General features: G+C 39.1%; 1 protein-coding gene across 3 annotated transcripts in view; it reads left to right on the top strand.

The window, feature by feature from the left end:
• The window catches only part of elna (elastin a), a 55,007-nt gene that overhangs the window by 15,331 nt on the left and 23,547 nt on the right, over nt 1-16,129 (top strand). For all 3 annotated transcript variants that reach the window (XM_030152838.1, XM_030152837.1, XM_030152835.1), the window contains exons 6-10: nt 11,539-11,619; nt 11,740-11,802; nt 13,858-13,884; nt 15,721-15,792; nt 15,946-16,020. In XM_030152838.1, coding sequence (XP_030008698.1) covers nt 11,539-11,619; nt 11,740-11,802; nt 13,858-13,884; nt 15,721-15,792; nt 15,946-16,020 — 318 coding nt within the window. The remainder of the gene's footprint in view (nt 1-11,538; nt 11,620-11,739; nt 11,803-13,857; nt 13,885-15,720; nt 15,793-15,945; nt 16,021-16,129) is intronic.

Here is a 16,129-nt window from a genome sequence, read left to right as displayed (position 1 = left end):
TCAGCAAGCTGTTTCAGACAGAGTTTGGAATCTGGGACCTTTTGTCTTCTGTAAAGGAAGACCTACAGATGAACAGACAGTGGGAGGTTGTGATCCTTGATTGTGATAAATGCTTCCACTAGTCAGCTTTGAAGTTTTTTTTGCTGGCCATTCCAATGTTTTACTCTATTTGGAAAAGGGTACTTAACAGCTGTTGTGACCAATTTTGCAGTTACCAAGAAAATGCTTGCTATTTCACCACCCAACTGCTGGTGTTAAATTACAAAAACTGAACTAAGCCAAATTCTTCAGTATCTAAATCCTTCACTTTATAAAAGACACATGGCAGCAATGCACCTGATGTTTTTTGTTTTTTTGTTTTTTTTTTGGTTTATCATCTGATCTTTTGGTTCATACAGGGTAATTGTTTGAAGAGGCAGTGAGAAATGTGTTTGTATGCTCTGCAGCAAGAGAAAAGTCTGAGAAATAAAAAGATAAAGTGCAATAGGGAGGATATAGGAAGGCCAGGCTGATGTGAGAAGGATGGAAAGGACTGATAGCTCTTGCGAAAATACTATGTGTTATTTACATGCGCCATTACTCATTGACAAACACAACCGTATTTGCACACTCATTCACCCAACACACTTGCCTAAAGATCTTGCCGAGAGAAAGGAGACTGATAGATAGAGCTGAGGATGAAAGTGTTTAGTCAAAAGAAGATGAGCTTGGAAGAAGTCTTGTCTCCAGGAGCACATATGTTTTTCATTACTGGAGCTCAGACCTGTCCTCTGGGCTGTCAGAGACTGGAAGCATCTGCATATGAATGTGCATGAGTGTGAGTCGCTGTACTGTATGTAAATATGCTTATGATCTTCATATGTGTGTAATTAAAAGTGCGAGTGCAAGTGCACACAGATGCACATAAATACTGCACATGCGTCATCGATTTGGGGTCGTAGCAGACACAGACTAATGCAAAATCAATGAAATGCTGCTTATTCAGACGCATGAAAGATGGCATTTTCCTCTTCCTTACACCAAATCTCTGTGTCAACCTTTCAACATTTTGGAACCCAAACTGTCTGCAGAGTAAACTTTTTTGTGTCAGAGCCTCATCGCCCCCACATTGAACTCAATCCACCCAAAATACAGACATTCAACTAGCACAGCTTGTTTGTTCACAGTAGAACTGCCTGTTGTTTCCTTAACAATTTTTCTTGGGTGATGTCACCAGATGTGTTTGTTAGCATCTTGAATAATCTCACTAATTCATCTGAAGAAATAGTGATTGCAGAAATCAAGATAAGATAAGGGCTTTTATTAGTTTTTATTGGTGTCTAATCAGTCACGCATGCCACACATTATGACCTGTAGCTGTGACTGTGCCGTTTTGTCTCACGATAAACAGATACTTTCACTGAATCAACAACAGCTCCTCAGCCTGCTCAGTGTCATATTTCTACTGTGTTTTCCAGTGCGTATGTTACCAGTTCTGTGTTGTTTTTCCATTGTTTTCCACTGTCTGAGTTGATGAGCGTCCCGTAGTGAGCTCTTGCAGCCTCTCCTGTGCTTCATTTGCCAGTAGGACTGAAACATCGACCTCTGTGCTTGGACATTTGGCAACAGCACCTTAGGGTTGTTTAGACACCAATGGACAAATTTCTTGTTCTTATTTCATGTAGTTTCCACCAAGACAGATAACCAGTCGAACAACCTTGTTATGGTTACCAGAAGAATTGGGCTGAAGTGGCTGAATAAACAATTGCTCTGCGATTTCCTTTTTTTCTTTTCTAGATAAGGTATGACTTGTTTTTTACAGTAGATTAATGACTATACAAGTACAGACATTATACATTAACCATTTTTATTCACAAAAAAATTCTCAGTGTTTGAAATCAACAATGTCACAGTTAATATGTGTCAACTACACCAAATATCTGGTTAATTGTCCTTTTAAAGAGTTGCACCTTGACACATTTGTTAGGCATCAATATTGTTCTAGTAGAATTGTAGTTATATATTTAACCCCTTTTCCAGACTGTACTGGCAGATTTAAGTTTAACATTTTGGTTACAGGACACATATTTGTTATAGAGTAGAGGCCATTCCAAATGTTTGATGTTGGGTGGCTTTACCCATTTCACAACCAGCTCTGATGTGTGTTTGGTCTCATTGTCCTGTTAGAGCACCCCATTATGTCCAAGTTTCATTTGTCTAGCCAATGGTTTGAGGTTATGCAGAAGAATTCTGAGGTAGTCCTCCTTTTTCATTATTCCTTTCACTGTGTGCACTGTTCCAGTTCAACTGGCAGCAAAACAGCCTCGTTGCATGATCCTCCCACAACCATGCTTAACTTTTAGTACAGACTTCTTGGGGTTGCATCCATCACCCTTAGAGAAGTATTCAGTCTTTTTTCTGACTATAAAACCTTCATCCAGAATGCTTTTTCTTTGCCTGTGTGGTCAGCATAAGTTGAAGGTGTCATTTTTGGAGAACAGGCTTCTTTGTTGAACCACAGCCATTGTGATGAAAATCTTGCTTGACTGTGATACTGGTGTTCGAGCAGCTTCTAGTTCATGGTAGACCAGTGATCGATGGTTTCTGGGAATTTTCCTGATCATCGAACCTGTTTTCTTCAGCTGATGGTGAAAGTTAGGTCTTCTTTCATGCATTAGCCTACCAGTAATTTAAAATAACATATGATTGCCTGAGGTTGTTAAAACATGCTCAAAGAGATAGTTGTTATTTAAAACTATATAAACTTCTTTTTCAAATCTGCTGGGAGCATCTTGCACTCTCATTGTACTAGTGTTGGTCAATCCATTGTGTGCTGTCAAACAAATGCTGTCTGTGTTGGCACGCAGAAGCTACCAGCTGCAGTCAATCATGATCTCAGACAGAAAGATAAGAAGCCACAATAATAAGTTGGTGGGATGTGTGTATACTTTTAACTCTGTATATAAGTTTTCATAATTTCTTTTATTTCCGAAAAACCCCAAATAAATTAAAGCAAACTTTGACACTAAAGATACATTTTGTACAACAGTCTGTTCCAGAAAAAGAATTGTTCAAGGAAATCAGTTGATGTCCATGATGAGTGTAGTAAACTCTCAAACACAATCACATAAAGCCGTAGCTGTTGAAAAGGGAAAAAATTTGAAAAGCTTTCTCTGATGATGGATTTATAGAGAGCTTATGTGTAGGCGTACCTGTAATGCAGACTATTACAAAAGCGTTAGTTGCGTCACTTACAGCAATATCTCTGAAACAGATCATCCTATTCAACACTGAAGACCGGCCTCTTAAGTCATTAATTCTGGTATTAACTTCTAGTAAACGATATGTTTCTAAATCACATTTGTTCACTTTAAAATGCTTGTATTTTGAAATAATGTGACTCACTAAAATTATCTCACCTCATTGAAATGCTTTCTCCAGATTTCTCAAGACTTATCACGACTTAACGACTTGTGAAGATTAATGGTGTTTAAATGACTTCAGCTTTAGTCCTAGAGGCCATTAAAGCGTCCTAGTGATACGTCCACAGAATGTGCAATGTGTTGCTAAACAGAATTTCCACTGTCAGTGACACAGTTTATCTCTCATGTGTTTCATTTTGCAGAGCCTCCCATGTGTTTGTCATAGTGACATGCCACAGATGGTTGTACTATGATCATAGCTTTTATGATGACAGAGGCTGCTTTTGGGGCTTACCCAAATTAATGTAATGTCAATGTTTTGGTGTGCATGTTCTGAGTCGAGCCGACCTGTCGAACACTAGTCTCTTTGCTCAACCCTGAGTTGTCAGAAAAGTATTCAGTGGAATGGCAGTTAGATGCATATGTGGACCATCTGGGAAAGGAAACACACTTGGCCAACTTTACATACCATGGCCACAGGCTGCATTTGTTGACTGGTTTTCTTGCTTTATACGTGATTTGGACAATTAATCTTCTTTATAGTGCATACGGGTCAGAATTGAGTAGTTTTTCATTCTCAGAGTGCACGTGTACTCAGTATCCTCTTAATGTCTACAGTGTGCTTCTGCCTTCATTATACATTCATTTTACTTTTTGATTTCTTTTACTTTTTTAAATTTTTATTATTGTTTTGAGTCAGTTAAGTAAGTAAAGATTTATATTTTGAAAATGTTTATTCTTTTTTTAGCTCCATTCATTTTGTGATATAAGATATTTGTCCAAGTGAGATTCAGAAAGGTCAGAGTAAATATAATGTGATTTAAAAAGAAAAAAAACTGAAAAATACAAGTTTAACCCATAAAGACCCAACAACCACTGGCAACCAAAATCATCTACCACTATTAAATGTTTAATAGTTTCTGATCCACGAATCAGTACATCAGAACATGTAAATAATTGGTGTAAAATGCAGTACATGTAAATAATCAGTACATGTAAATAAATGGTGTAAAATGCAGTTTGTCATTGTTTCATGGTCATCAGATATCGTTCATTTGAACATTTAGAGGCTCCGTAGTGAACATGAAAACACTGTCATATTCTACAACATTGATTCACCAGTAAAACCCACGGATTTGGATCAATGGCAGTGGATGAAGACACTTGAATTATGTTCCTTTAATGATAAATGTTGTTGAAAAAGCCATGCTTTCTTCCTTTTTCTCTGTTTCTGATATTATGACAATTAACTTTAATCTGAGCTTTTATGAACATGTACATGACACTAAATTAAATATGGAAAAATGACTTTTACTTAAAAAAAAAAAAGAAAAATACAGAGGATAATATTATAATACATTGTGATAAAACACTTAAGAGAGGTTAAATAGAGAGAAAATTAGATTTTTGTTATTGCCACAAAAAGTAGCACTAGGTCTTTATGGGTTAAAGAATATATTCCCTTTGGACAGATGAACAGCCGTCTACAAAAAACATCTATAAAAGATATGCGTCAGTCTGTGTTTGGGCGTTCTTCCTTATCATTTCTTATCTTGTCAGGATAAGCCAGATTAGCTTCGTTGTGCAAGGTTGTCAAATGAAGTTTAAGATTTGTGAGATTTTTCGTATATTTTATCACCTTCCACTACAAGGTACTTGTTCTTATCTAAAACAGTCAATGCAAAGATCTATCAAATGCACTTTCTCATTATTTTAGCCGCTGTGATGCCAGGCTTGGATGGATTAGCAGCACAGATATGTGATGTGCTGCCATCTGCCTTTCATAAAACTGGCACAGTTAAAAAAAATTGGAAGATGTATCCATCGGTGAAGGTGAACTCATCAGAGTCTTTAGGGGCAAAAGGAAGTGCACACATATGAACACAGGACGCATACGGCTAAACACAGAACTGCTGTGAAGTGTGCATAGGTGGAAAACATTCTGGAGAAACCAGAACCATACCAGACCAAACCAGACCATAAAGCAAGAAAGAAAATGAAAAACTCAACGCAGGTTCAAAAACAAGAATACTCATATGGAGATGAGGCAGGGTTGGAGCAGAGGTATAAGTGATTCAGTAAGCTGAAGTGTTGAAAAATGACTGGCAGAAAAACCTTCAAGAGACGATTATAGCCAAGATTGTGCAACTTCATATGGGCAACAAGATGTGATGTACCAGGTGAAAAGGTAAAGACAAAAAAACAAAACAAAACATTAAAAAAAGAAAATCAGATTAACAGATAGAAATGACTGGAACATTGTGGTGCACAGCATGGTGAGTGGTAAATGTACTTGAATGGTAACAGGTGGGTGTGAGGTGAACAGCAGGTTGACAGACAAAGGCAAAAACTAAAGCAGGGTAAAAATTTTTTAAAAAGATATGGAGAAAAACTGAAACCTGGGTATAGAGGAGGATTCCTGATCCCTGCCAGAAAGTGTTTTTTCACACCTAGTTTTCACTAACAGTAATCACTTCAAACAATGCATGCTGGAAATGTGTGAGTGTAAATAAGATTGTGTGAGCTCTAAACCAGGGATACTCTGCAGACATGCTCAGGGGCTTAATTTTGCCAGAGCAACTGTGACATTCCAGTACAAATCAATAACAAGCAGAATAACATGGATTCTCATTGTCACAGAAACAAGGATAGGAATTGTTTGCTCGGTCTGAAAGCCTATTTTATGGCCTGTTCTGCTTGTATGAGTTGTAGCATAAATAATGACATCACAAACCTTGTGGATGTAGTGTAACACATGGTGTAGAAATTAGCACGGTTTGGATTAAGGAATATTGTTAATGATCTCGTTACAGACGTGGTTGAAGAAAGGCATGTATTTCTGGAGGTGAGAGCCTCACAAGGCTGCATAAGTCAGAAACCCACAGACGTCACTGGGCAAGGCATTTTTTGGCACACCAGCACTGCTTGTAATCCACATACGAGTAATGGTGACTTTTACAGTTGCTGTTGATTTGGACCCATTTGTACGAATTACTTGTGACTCAGAGATGATGTGTGTGTTCTCATGCCCAGGTGTTGTGGTTGCTGAGACCCTCCAGAGTTTGCCTAAGCAGCCCTATCAATGTATTGTAAACCATTACCACATAATGAAACAGAACAATTCTCCTTTCTAGTATGATGCAAGATATCCCTATAAAAATAAAATAAAAAAATGCACCCAAACCGACAATGACTACAACAGTGTAGTAGTTTGATGGTCCAGTTTTATTACACTTTTGACCTGGACACTGTTCAAAAGCAGAGATGTAAAGAGAATGAGGCAACCTTAGACCCTTTTCCTGTTTGTCTGTAGCAGGTTTGACAGGTTTGCTCACGGGGTCATCTGGCACTGGGGGAGGCTTTGGGACCTTGCATTGATAGTGTCAATGACTCCATGGAAAAGGAAAGCGAAAACAATAAAAGGCTTGCCGCCAAAGTTGGCTGGCTCACACCAGCCAGCAAGGGAGAAGGTTTGTGTGTAGTGGTGTGACTGTGTGAATACATAATTAGTCCAACGTGTGACTAGTCTTGCTTCTCACAGCTCAATGCCCGTGACTGACAGCAAAGAGAACCTGGAAGTGACAAGGAGCAGAGGAGGTCACAGGAGAGGGAGGGGGAAAGGAAGCAAGGGGAGTTACAGTGTGTCCACTTGTGTCACGCGATCTGGAATCACTACAATACTTTTCATCATTCAGCTTTCATCCCGCTTGTCCTACGTCATCTCACAAGAATGCATTCAGTCCACCAGCTTGGAAGGAAAACTGTGTGATAATTTGATACTGATAAAAATCTGGTGTCATGACTGTAAAGGACATAATGATGGGCTTAACTTTCAAAGCGAAGATTTAGTGGGACCACAGCCGAAGACCTGTACATGCTTGTCAATCATAGAAAAAGCTGATTCTCTGTAGACCTCTGATTCGCCTTTGAAGATTAAGTTATCATGAAGATTTTCCATCACATTACAGAAATTTGTAGCATTTGCATTAAATTTGCTGAGGTTTTACACGAATAATTCCATTTAGCAGCTTCCCATTGCTCACAGCCAATGTGCAGAATGTGAGTTTATCTGAACATGTATTTCTATTGAGACTGCGAAAAAGTCCTGTAATTTTGATAGTAACAGTGGTTTCTAAATCAAAGAGTAATAAAGACATAAATTATTTCTAACATGGACTTCATGTAAACAAAAGTTTCGCCTATAGATCACTTGTGTTGTTAATTACAAAGATGACACTGAGAAACAAGGCTGAAAAATTTCCTGGACATTCCAGAACTTCAGCTCCGAAGTCTACTCTGCGCGTCTGCCGTCAGTTGCAGTGGATCCCTGCCATGGAATTCTTTGCTCTCTTAAATTAAGCCCTTCACCAGGCCCAGCTGGTTCACAAAGTCGAGAGGGGGAGGAAAAGGGAGGAGATGGAAAGGAGCAAGAAAATCTATCTTTTACCTCTCACGTTTGGCTTCCTCTAGCTGCTGCCATTAACACCTTGTCTGGTCAAGCGCAACCTCTTGCACACCAATTGGAGAGGAAAGAGCAAAAAAAATTAGCCAAAACAAGGAGAAACTAGTAGAACAAGAATAGGAGAAAGAAACTGAGCTGAAGACAATATTTTGATTAATGTCTGCTGTATTCCTCTGGTTCTAAAAAAGAGGATTACCTTACCTAACCCCTCTGGAAAACGAGCAAGACATTTCAGTTGTGAGATTGAAACCAGATATTTTTGTTCGTACTGGCTCATATCCATCACCTAAGTTTTAGACTGGTGACTGAACGAATCAGCAACCCTGTCTGTCTAGTCTTTGATTTTAATTCCAACACACATGACATGACACAGCAGGAGACTATGAATATGACAAGCTGTACAAGTCTGTCCCTTGTCACATTTTCATTTCATTTTAAACAAGACTGCTTCTTTGTCTTGGTCTAGACTTGCATTTACTTTCGTACCATAACTGAGATCATCCAAACCAGCTACCACAAATGAATCACTGCTGCTGAGTGATGCTCAGTTATTCCCTGCCACACAATCCTGAATTTCACCTCGACAACCTGCTGGTGCACTTGTCACTGCACAGCTGTGAAAGCGCGCAGTCTTTTCTGAATGGAAACGTAAGCCATGTTTCTGTCAAACAATTTTTGAAATCTAAATGGAGGGAAACCATGATGCATTGGGGTCCTGCATCATTTACCTTCCAGTTTCCTTGGCCCCCAATTCTCTCTCCTGTGTAGTATTGGGTTTCATTCCCTTCCATCTTGTATTTGGAGGTTTGACCTTTTGCAGGGTTATTTTGTCCATGATCCAAAGGCAGTTTGGGTTTCGAGTGGTCTCTCAGGTGTCCTATTATGCCTTCATCACCAAGAGAATTAGCCACTACACTGGTATACAGAAATTGTTCAGCTTGTCAGCAATCAACAAAATACTGGGAACAGGACCAAGGAAAAGTGCTGATTTGATATCAGGGTCACAGTGAAGCCTTTCCATGTGTGTGGTTCATGACAACAAACAACACTGGTGTAGACTTCCAATATTGTGTGAGCTAAGACAGGTCTATTTGTGTAAGCTGACATGCTGTAATAATTGTAGTCCAACAATAGCATGCTTGTTTGAGTTGACAAGATTGTGTAAATATGACTAAACAGAGAGCTTTTGTACAGAAATTCTACCCTCCATCTCTTTAAAAAAAAAATATATATATACAATCAGTGGATGGAAGCCAAATGAAAAAGGTCTGATTTCCAGATCTTGGTCCAGATCCAGATGTTGTTGGCATGTCCTCTCACTTTGACCCTGAAAATACACAACCTCCAGGGTACTATCCTTTACTTGTGAGTGTTTTGTTTTCTCTCTGTCTGATGATGTCAGAGGTACAGAAAGTGAAGTCCTAGAAAGTGTCTGTTCCATTCTTTCTTGTCCAAACCTGGTGTCCACCCAAGGACTACACTCATGGTCACACACAGACACTCTCTGTCTGACTTCTGCATGTCTGCGTCTTGTCTCTTGATCTTAAAACACTGAGTTGAGCTCAACGTGGCAGGTGCTGGTCGACCCTGAGCAGGACTGCCAGAGTCTGGTTGGGTCATGCACATGTGAACACAGGTGGGATGGATGATGGATGTGTAAGCTAAAACTCTCCTCGGTACTGCCTGTCTTCGCTCTCTCTCCATGTTTCTCTTCAATTGACATGCATATTTTCTTTGTTGAACATACTGTGCTGTGTATTTCCAACAGGCACACTGACAAACACACACACACCTCAGACATCCTGCGATCTGGATGAAAGACCAGATGTGTACAGTCTGAGAAAAACTAGACTTGGTTATTTTAAGAGCTTTAGGAATCAGCCATTTATTATATGTCAGCTGCATTTTTATGTGTCAATTTACTGTCAATTCCTTTTTATTTAGTACTTTGGCATGCGCAGTTCAGTGATAAATATTAGAAAATTTGATGAGACAGATTCCTCGTGTCAGTCTGATGATAAAAATTGATTATTGTTGTTATTGCTTCGGCCGGTGTTTGAGGAAAGTTAAGCAATTGTGAGGACTCAAACTGCAACCTTTGAAGGAGATGGATTATCACAAGGTCTCTGAGCTTAGTGTCTGGGCTCACATTGCATGCACCAGAGTGTTTGCCAAGCCCTTGGCAAGTCCACTGCCCACATTTGTTTTGACTAGGTCATGAAACTCCACACTTCCATCTTTCTGTCTGTCTCCCTCCAGTACATTCCTCCTCTTTGCCAGTATCATTACCTGCACCCTGCAGACTGCTGGACAGACTCCAAGCTCTCACCCTCCGGTCTGAGCCGATCCCCCTCCCCCTCCTCATTCAGCTTGTTTCACATGCTTAGTTGTTCTCACCCCAGATTTCCTGGCTTACAAATATTGATGAAAACAAGTTCCTTGGTGGACTAGGCTGTTGGCAGGATCTGAATTTCTTCTTGTTTAAAAACATTCATTATTCCAATATGTTTGTCTCTGATTGGATTTTTTATTTTCAGCTCACAGTTTTTTTTAATACGACTCCATGTTTCTGAGAATTGTGTTTTGAACATTCAAGTCCAATATGTTAACCTTTGAAAAAAAGGCTACCATTATTTTGGCAGTGACTGGACAAAACTTAACTTCAAGTTAGTCTTTCAACAGCATCACTTTTTTTGTTCATATTACAGCTTACACTTTTCATGCATATCCCAGCGCTCCTAATTACAGATTTCCAAATATATAATCTTTAATATATTTTACCATGAACAGTCTTAATATGTTACTCCTATGGAAAGACAGCTGTTGGTTTTTGGTCCTTAATGGCTTTGTATATTATGCTTGGGGCCGTGTTTAAAGTATCTGCTACGCCAAAACCCTTTATGCTCTGATTTTAAGTCAACAGCTTGTGCAAATTAGAATATTTCGGGGTTAAGTTAACACATTTGATATTCTCTGAATGGCATTCCGAGCCTGTGGTGTAAAAATGACTCGTGCATTTCGCAACACTAATTTGTAAGGATCTTTGTGTCTCTTTTAATCCTTGAGCAAGTGTTTAACAGTTTAGTCCACATCTTTTCACAATTTTTCCATTTTTTGTTCTTGTCAGCAAGCAGTAACCCATGCTGCGAAATGACTTTATTCATGCATCAAGTTGAGCCAAAGGCTTTTGCCATGCATGGACTAGTTTGGGACTTTCAGAAAATACACACTGCTCCCTCCAGTGTTTGAAACACTGCATAGATGGACAAGTCTTTTTGGTGTTGTATCTATCATGTCTATCATGTTTCCCTGTTGGTTGGGGTCAGCTTTTCCCTTTGTGCCCAAGGTACAGTCCTTGGCTCATAAAGCATAACATAAACACAAATGTGACTGTTTTCAATCTAACCTAATGAAGTGCACATGATATTATGTCATATTTTGTGTGCTTTATATTTCTAAATGTATAGTGTGCATTACATGTAGGTCCTGGATAATGTTTTGATGAAAGATTGAGTGACTAGCCATATTTACTGAAAGGTATTTAGTGTTGAATAAATGACCAGTAACTTATCACAGCCTGCTTCTCATTGACTTTCCTTGACCCCTGTACAATTTGGTCTATGTTACTTTTCTTTCTCTTTGTTCACTTTATGTATAATTTTCCATTTCATCAAGGTTATGGCAATCTAGGAGTCGGTGGAGTCGGTGGTGGTGGTCTTGGAGGTGGCGGTCTTGGAGCTGGAGGTCATGGAGGAGGTGGGAACTGCTACTTTTCCAGTACAATATAAAATACAATATTAGAACAGGCTTTGAAGATATCCAAGATGCCATATGCACTTTGATACACTCTCACAAGTGTCTCTTTGTTGTGTTTAGGTGGTTATGGTGGTGGGGCTGGGGGATTTTTCCCAGGAGTTGGACAGAAGGCTGCTAAAAGAGGTACATCACTTCTGAAATTAACATTTTGATCTTCTTCCATTTGGTGAAAATTTAGGTTCTGTTGTTAACTTTTTAGGGGCAAAAACTAGACTTGCACCGATTAATCAGCCATGCTCAGAAATTGGCCGATTTTCATGTGATTGGCCATGACCTGCAACCGGCTGGTCAGACTGAAATTGACCGATTTTGAGCACAGGTCAAATTCCTGCCACACCACATACCCAGACCTGGGGGCCGGTTCCAGATAGTCATATATGAGGCGGCAATCAGGAATATGAAGGGGGCACATGTTGCTGATGGAGGCGGCACTGGGGGGGTTACATGGGGGGAGGGTACGCGCCGTGCGTACCTCACACTGCGTACGCACACACCATGTGACCATACAAAGTGAAAGTGAATCTAAAGACGCCTTACTAATTCCTCTAAGTCTCCCACAGTTGTGCACCTCATTTTCCTTTTCGCTACCTTCGGAAACTCTCATTTGAAGGGGCAGGACATTTGTTTAAGGGGGCATTGCCCCCCCCAGAACCAGGCCCGGCCAGACCTACAATAATTAATCGTATATGTGTAATAATTTTACCCTTTGTAAAATCAATATTTGTATGATATGTATGATCAATAATTTAAAAAATCCCATAATGTATGATAATTTGAGCCCTTCATTATACGACTAAATTAATTAATTACCAAACACAAATAGGATGCAGATCCTTTGCACATTGCTGCACATGTTTTTGTTCATCCTGTCACGTGCCTCTCTACTTGTGAGGCAGGACCTTCATTCAGCCCGAAGCATATAGAAGTTGGGAATGTATAAATGTTGTTCTGGTCCATGCAGTGCAGGGGTTCATCCTGTACTCCACATATGTAGAGACGCTTGCTTTTTTCCAAGGTTCTGTTAGATTATTTAAAAGTAAAACTGGGTTGCAGTGTGTAATATGTACGTTCTATGATAATGTGTTACTAAAGCAGATGGTCCGAGCCACATCAGAATAGAAATTGGTTGTGTATGATAATTTTCCTTTAAATATGGTAATTTTCAGCTGTTGGTACAATGCAAGACTCACTAAAAAGCAGGCACTTCAATCAATGCACCTGTTTTCATACAGAAAACCTGGCACCTTTTTGCGCACTTTTCTTCAATTTTGAAAATAAATGTTCTGATGGGAAAGTTACATTGCAATGTCTTTTGTGTTATGTTTGAAGAAAATTAGATCGGAATTGGCCAAAATTGGTATCAGCCATCCAAGCACCCTGCAAACAGGATCAGCCCAAAAAATTGTAATCGGTGCAAGTCTAGTAAAAACCCATTCTGTTCTCTGTAACTGAATTGTCCCTTTAGTGGGGTGGGCCTGTATCTCAAGTGTGTACTTTTAGTTATTTGCACATGGTACCTGTAATAAATTCTCAAATCATTCATTCATTCATTCATTCATTCATTCATTTATTCTGAACCATGTCGTCCTCGGGAGGGTTGTAGCAATGCTGAAACTTATCCCAGCTACCACTGGATGAAGACCCACTTGTCGCCAGTTCATTTAAGGGCAGTTCTTAAATCACTGTATCAATCACTTTAACAGTCTGTTTGTAGTAATGGAATATAATATTAATAATTCTGTTTTCATTACTGTATAATCCCCTGAATTGTGTTTTTGTGTCCTTTGAATGAGCCATTTCAATCTTTAAAGGGAGTAAGTTTCCTCCTTCACCAAGCTGTAGTATTTTTCTCCTGTAATGTTCAGAAAGGACTAACCAAAAACTGGTACCAGAGAGGGCATTCTGTATTTATTTATTTAACATTTTTATTCACTAGTGTAGCTGTTACAGAATTGATATATTCACTTGTGAATACCAACCTCATCACTAGTTGCCATTGATTCTAACACATGCTTTAAATAATAGTTTTGCAGTGTTTTATTACACACTGAAAACATCTGCTGCCAAAAGTATAGGAACACTCTTTATCAGAAAGGTCTGTGTTATTTCCGAAATCTTGTTGAAGGAAATTTCCTAGTCTCATTAATACCTCCTGTATTGTGATTGTCCTAATTACAGGCGCAGGGGGGCCTCTACTACCAGGAGGTAAGCTGATATTTAGCCTGTTGACAGACTACTGTACAAACTCAAACTGTGCTGCAAACTGAAAGTATGCTTTTTAACACTTTGACAGGTTTGAAGAACAAGCTTGCATGTTACAAGGAAGCCAAAATTAACGTTTAGAATTCATGTTAAATGAGCATGAAAAAACAGTGCTTGGCAGTGATTAAACTTGTTTATCATGCACCTGCAAGTCCTGGACAGTTTGAATTTAGACCAGCATGACCTCAGGTCTGTGCTGTGTATGCACACATGATTTCCTTAAAATTAGGCAGGCTGATTAAACATGGACTCAGGAGGGCCCAATCATGCATAGGACTACACTATGGCAAAAGGCCTATGCTTAAGTAGTGGTTGGCAGTGACAAAATCTCAGTCCCCAGAATCAGTCTGTGCTCTTTTCATGACACTCAAAATAACAACTTGTTCTTCTGAAACAGCACAGATAAAACATAACACTGTCTTGCCAAACTTTTCCTCACCAAATCTCTCAGGCCACATACTTACAGGCAGTGCGCAATGTCTGTCTGGAAAAGTATGGGGAATTTAAGATTAAAAAATGAAAAAAAAAAAAACACTTTAAACAAATACACAAATGTGTTTTATTCTACTGCCAAGCTCCCCTACAAGTGAAGCTGACAGCTCATTTCCTGCATGAGGGGATAGCCAAAGAAATGAGGCATTTGATGAGGCAAGGCGAATGCCATGCATACTGGCTATCTGTCCTGATTAGATTAAACATCATCCATGTTACTTTTGATCATGGGGTGATGACAGACCAGCAGAGCCAGATTAGCTACTCTCAAAAGCAGTGGTCAAGTGAAGGCTCCCTGCTGAGCAGGTCAAGTTGGGCACCAAGTCCTTTTCAGCAAAACAGGGCCCTCTGGTGGGGATAGTTGGTACTCCTGGGTATGAAACTGCTTTACAATATTCATGGACCTGTAAGACAGACAGTGGTGAAATGTAACTGTACTTAAATTCAACTTTGTCCTGTGTTTTAGGATTTCTTTGTTATGTGGTTGCTTGCTGATACTTCACTACATCTCAGATGCATCTATTTACTTTTTACTCCATTTCATTTGTCTGAGAGCTGTAGTTACTTTTCAGGTTACAATTTTCCAGACCTGTCCTGTTTTAATAACGATAAACAGAAGGATAAAGGAAGCAGTGTTTGTTTTCTTATCCCTTGAATTAAATAAACATTTTTAATTTTTTGATTTTACTAGACAATACATTGTCACAAGCTGAAAATAGACCTGTTTCCCTTATTTTAAAAAACTTGACCTTCTTGAAGGTTCTTGGTTCTCACAGGACAGCGACTCAATAAACATATGGTGATTTTATGAAATATGATGCATCACTGTAAATTAAACCAGTCAACAGTTCATATTCACATGTGCTCTGCCTTACATGCATGTAGCAGTAAAATGCAACATAGACATTAATGCCGTAAGAAAATAAATATAAATGTGAAATGCATACACACAATGGTATAACACTTAAGGGACCATATTACTGTACAATGAGGAATTTTACTCACATGTATTACATTTTGTTAATAAGACTCCTATCTTTTTTAAGTAATGTTTTGAATGTGGAACTTTTCCTAGTAGTGTTTCAATGTGTTATTAGTACAAGTGTTGTTAGTGGTAGTGGTATCAGTGCTTTCACTTTAATCAAATAAAAGGTCTCAATATTTCTTCCATGACTTACAACAAATAAATAATGTGTAGAGGTTTAAGTAGAATGAATTCACCTTCTAACCTGTGACTGATTTCTATCTAGTTTATACTTACATGAAAACACTTCACTTGGAAAACAGGAACAGGAACTGTACTTGGGGGAGGAGGAGGACCAGGAGGCGCAGGAACTGGAGCTTCCGTACCCGCTGGAGGCAAGATACATGCACCACATTTATCTGCTCATTTCCTTTTTTGTGTAATCTATGTACTGATTTCTTTCTAAAGTTAAAGGTATTTTAGTTCTAAGATAAGTTCATCATATCATCTTCAGTGACCCACTTTCTTTCTTTCTTTTTTTTTTCCAGTTCCTGTTATTCCTCAGACAGGCCTTCCAGGAGGAGCTGGTGCTGGTGCAGGAAAAAAAGCTTCCAAAGTGCCAGGTTCAGAGGAATCGAGCAAACTTACAGTAACTCATAAGGCCAGGCAGACAGAATGCAGCTCTCTGTGCAGCAGAGCTACACCAAATTAATTTTTTCCATGGGGAAGGTG

This window comes from Sphaeramia orbicularis, chromosome 13 (genome assembly GCF_902148855.1).
Source record: "Sphaeramia orbicularis chromosome 13, fSphaOr1.1, whole genome shotgun sequence".
Classification (NCBI taxonomy): domain Eukaryota; kingdom Metazoa; phylum Chordata; class Actinopteri; order Kurtiformes; family Apogonidae; genus Sphaeramia; species Sphaeramia orbicularis.
This window is presented reverse-complemented; position numbering and strand designations above follow the sequence as displayed.